General features: G+C 24.2%; 1 protein-coding gene across 2 annotated transcripts in view; it reads left to right on the top strand.

Annotated features, from left to right (window-relative positions):
* LOC102672405 (carbonic anhydrase 6-like) overlaps nucleotides 1–2,915 on the top strand; it is an 8,963-nt gene extending 6,048 nt beyond the window's left edge. For both annotated transcript variants that reach the window (XM_031512076.1, XM_006619005.2), the window contains exons 2-6: nucleotides 701–748; nucleotides 1,006–1,161; nucleotides 1,395–1,618; nucleotides 1,716–1,949; nucleotides 2,677–2,915. In XM_031512076.1, the coding sequence (XP_031367936.1) occupies nucleotides 701–748; nucleotides 1,006–1,161; nucleotides 1,395–1,618; nucleotides 1,716–1,949; nucleotides 2,677–2,865 (851 nt within the window). In that variant the 3' untranslated portion in view covers nucleotides 2,866–2,915. The remainder of the gene's footprint in view (nucleotides 1–700; nucleotides 749–1,005; nucleotides 1,162–1,394; nucleotides 1,619–1,715; nucleotides 1,950–2,676) is intronic.
* The last annotated feature ends 1,337 nt before the right edge of the window (nucleotides 2,916–4,252 follow it).

Below are 4,252 nucleotides of genomic sequence, written 5' to 3'. Positions count from 1 at the left end.
CATGTTTTTTTTTTTTTTTTTTTGTGTCGAAAGTCCATGTAGTCTGATATAAATATCTGTATTTTTTTTTTTAGGTGGAATAAATTTTCACAACCATATCGATTATTGATTATTTTTACAATAAAAATGTTACTTTTGGTATATGATAATGATAGTATATATAACGTATGTGTTTTCTAGTATGCAAAATATTTTTTAAGAGTTCTTGAACTTGATTGTAATTTAATATAAAGTTGTTATCCATTTTATCGAAAACCGGTTTAACAGGTTTAACATATGCGACCAATTCTATCTAGGACTCTGTTCAATTTCAGATCTATATAGTTTGGTTTCTCTTTTGTTTATTAATATTATCGTTAAAGGATAAAATGAAAATAATAATTAATAAAAATTGACATAACGCTTTATAGGACTTCGACAGGGTTTATTGTGTGCGAATTTCTTAATATATTCGATATTTCTATTTAAGAGTTTTAAGATATTTCCCTTGATTCATGTATCTTATTTACATTATTATCACTATTGACAATTTACTATTATAGTTTCAAATGATACAAACGATCAATAAAACTAGGGATAAATTCCAATTTTCAATTTGCTTAAATAGCGAAATTTTTTTAAATAGTTATCCAATTCAAATAATAAATATTATTAGATTTAAATTTTCAACTTTTTAACTGATAAATTTGTCTTGTTTCAGTTTTATGCACGGCTAGAGCGTCTGATTGGTCGTATTCGGGGGAGCATGGTAATTATTTTTATTTTTAATTCTTTAGAAAAATCTCTATTAGATATCATTGAAATTAAATTCTAAAGATTAAAAACAAAAATTAATATGTAAAAATATATATTGAAGTTCATATTTTAATTTAATTTAAAACATTAGATAAAGTGAGACGGTTTCTATCTCTATTTCTTTTGTCATCTTTTGTGTGAATTTGTTTTAAATTTTTTACTTATTTCGTCAGAAACGTGTTGAATCCTTTTCCATTTCTCTTCGTTTAGGTCCGACATATTGGCCAGGTCTATGCGTGACTGGAAAGAAACAATCACCAATAAATATCGTCACTGAAGATACCATTAATACCGATATTGGCGAACTTAAATTCATAAGATATGATTTTGCGTTTGAATGCAAAATCACGAACAATGGTCATTCTGGTAAATATAAAATCAAAATTTAAAATATGTAAAACATATATTTATAACTAATTTCTTTCTTCATCATAAAGATTTTTCAAATCATTAAAGAATATTATTATCTTAACAATTGAATAGAATAAAATTGTTTGTTGAGTCTAATTATAAAATTGCCACACCTCCAAATAATCCTACAAAATTTCTTTATTATTATTATTTTTTTTTTAAATACTTGTCAAAATATCTTTTCACAGTGCAACTTCAATTATCTGGTGTACCGGTTCATCTTGAAGGGGCAAATCTTGAATCCACATATATCCTAGAGCAAATACATTTTCATTGGCCTGCCGAGCACACCGTGGATAACAATCGTGATGCATTAGAGTTACATTTCGTGCATTACAAAGAACAATATGGCAATACAAGCGCTGCATCGAAGCATGAAAATGGAATTGCTGTTGTCGCCACATTATTCGAGGTATGTTTATTATTAAATATTTATTATTTTCTTCATTATTATTGTTTATAACTCGTATATATAAATAAGGATTATTTTTACACAAATGCCATTTCAGTTGGATAGCGAAGACAATATGGAAATAATGCCAATACTGAAAGCAACGGAATTAATATCTAACGGAATCGGGAAGAGTACAGAGTTAAATGAAAGCAAGTTTATCCCTTCTCTCTTTTTACCGAAAGATCATACAACGTATTATCATTATGATGGATCTTTCACGACTCCTGGATGTCAAGAAACTGTGATGTGGTATATTCTTACTGAAAAATTGTCGGTATCAGAACAGCAGGTAAATTTATATAATAAAATTCAATCAGTCGCATATATATATATTTGACACTTGACATATTAATGAATATTTAAATAAGCAACGAGTATAAATATTAAAATAATTCTCTCTTTCTATCTTCCCTATAATTAGAATCTAATGTTATTTTTCTAGAAATTTTTTTAGAAAGATATTAAAAATCGAATATTTTTCGCAATTTTTAAATTGTTTTCATTCATTTCACATCCAAGAATCCAAGAATTTTTGAAAAATTCCAGATATTAAAAGAGATTTAAAATTCTAATTGTTGACAAAATAGATTTTGAATTTTAGGAAATTTTGATGTTTCAAGAAGAAATGAGAATTTCAAGTATTTATTGAACTTATTTCACGAATGTAAAAATCAAACCTCGATTCATCTCTGTTTTCACTTTTTCCGTTTCTCTGTATCTTTATTAGAATATTTATGAGAATAATAAGGGAACAAGAACTTCTATGTCGTTTAATTCGAGAAAAAAAGAAGCGTTTTAAAATTTATTGCAACCAAAATAGTTAGTTCTTATTTAAAAAAAAGTAAGTTGATATCTAATAATTTATTATAAGAAAATATGTACAACTTGTATAACATATCACTAGACTGCGAATTATTTTTATTTATATGTATTATTTTTATTTATAATTTGAAAAAAAATCTATGATAAGCAAAATCATTATTCTATCATTAATTTTTTTTTTTTTTTATTTGCAGTTAAACGTTTTTAAAAGTGTAGAAACAAGAAATGGCACTTTGAGTTTCAATTACAGGCCGACTCAAGCAATTGGAGAAAGGACAATTTATCACCATCTGCTTGGATATTCTACCGCAGGTATTGTTTCTTGTAATTTACTTAATGTATATCTTAGTCTTTTTCTAAGCAAATTTTTATTGTATAATTAAATTTAAAAAAAATTTTAATCAATCTTTAATAAGTGACAAAATTCAATGAATGTTATTACTACATACATATACCATTAACCATCTCACATCATGCAGAACAATAATATATTTTTATAGCATATTAAATTATTATTAAAAGAAATTGTATGTATTCGTTTGTATATATTTATTATAAAATTGTATATTATTTGTATATATACTATATATAAGTAAATGTATTTATGAATGTTCAAATAATATATATACGAAAATTAAGCAATACCTAACATATACATAAATAATACGATTCATTGTATAATGCATAACATGATGAGTGCTGTGTTGTAAGTATATATCTATACATATGTAATATAATGTATAAAATTAAAAATGTTTAAAACAAAATCAACAATAAACAAAAATATGATAATTGTTAAAAGAAGTCGTTGTAAAAGGGATATTTGTTCCTATAAATTGATTATGAAACAAATAAGAAAAATTTATTAAATTTAAATAGAGACATTTGACTTTGCAAGTCAATTTTAAAAAACACCATCTTTAATTTTCCATTTTGTTTTTTAGTGCAAGAGATTCTTTTGAAAAATCCATTTCAAGCATATAAAAATAGACATTTCAAAACGAACATAAATGATTGATTATCATAAATATTTCTTGAAATTACAAAAATTTTAATATTAATAAAAGAATACTATTTATGTAAAAATATATATAACTTACTTTGTGAATGATTAGTTGAACACAAAGAATTCTGGAACATTTTATAAAAAATAATTGGCACATCTAAAATTAATTTAATCCATCTCAGAATTATATGTATATTTTGATTTACCAGACTATTGTTGAACAATATCAAGTTTTATAGTTCTTCTTGATTGCGTGCTTCTAAAAGAAATAAGCTACCATTTCAATCAATAATATAATGACAAAGATGAAAAGAAACTTCGACTCTTTCATTTTAATTTCTTTATAAATTCATCATTTTAATTTCTACATCAAAAAAATGAGAAACTATGAGACTATATTTTAACCAATTTGATAATAATTTGTATATACATTATTGTGTATGCATAAAGATTCTTTCTTTACATAAATACAATTAAAGAGAAAGATATTAAGTTTAATTGTATGACTAACGACCGATAATTATATATTGAAAGAATTTTAAAGTGCACGATACAAGATATAATCCGTGTATAGTAATATTGGTAAAAATAAAAAAAGAATAAACAGAAGAATGAAGTGACAAGCAACATCTCAATTGATAGAGTATTCGTAAGCTTTTATCAATATATATATATAATACGAATACGATATTAAAAAAAAAGATCATTTTTAGTGTTACTAAATTCATCATATAATAATTATCCAAAGTTTATTATTACTTGAA

This window comes from Apis dorsata, unplaced genomic scaffold (assembly GCF_000469605.1).
Source record: "Apis dorsata unplaced genomic scaffold, Apis dorsata 1.3 scaffold_383, whole genome shotgun sequence".
NCBI lineage: Eukaryota > Metazoa > Arthropoda > Insecta > Hymenoptera > Apidae > Apis > Apis dorsata.
The sequence above is the reverse complement of the archived record's forward strand: the minus strand, read 5'-3'. Positions and strand labels throughout refer to the sequence as shown.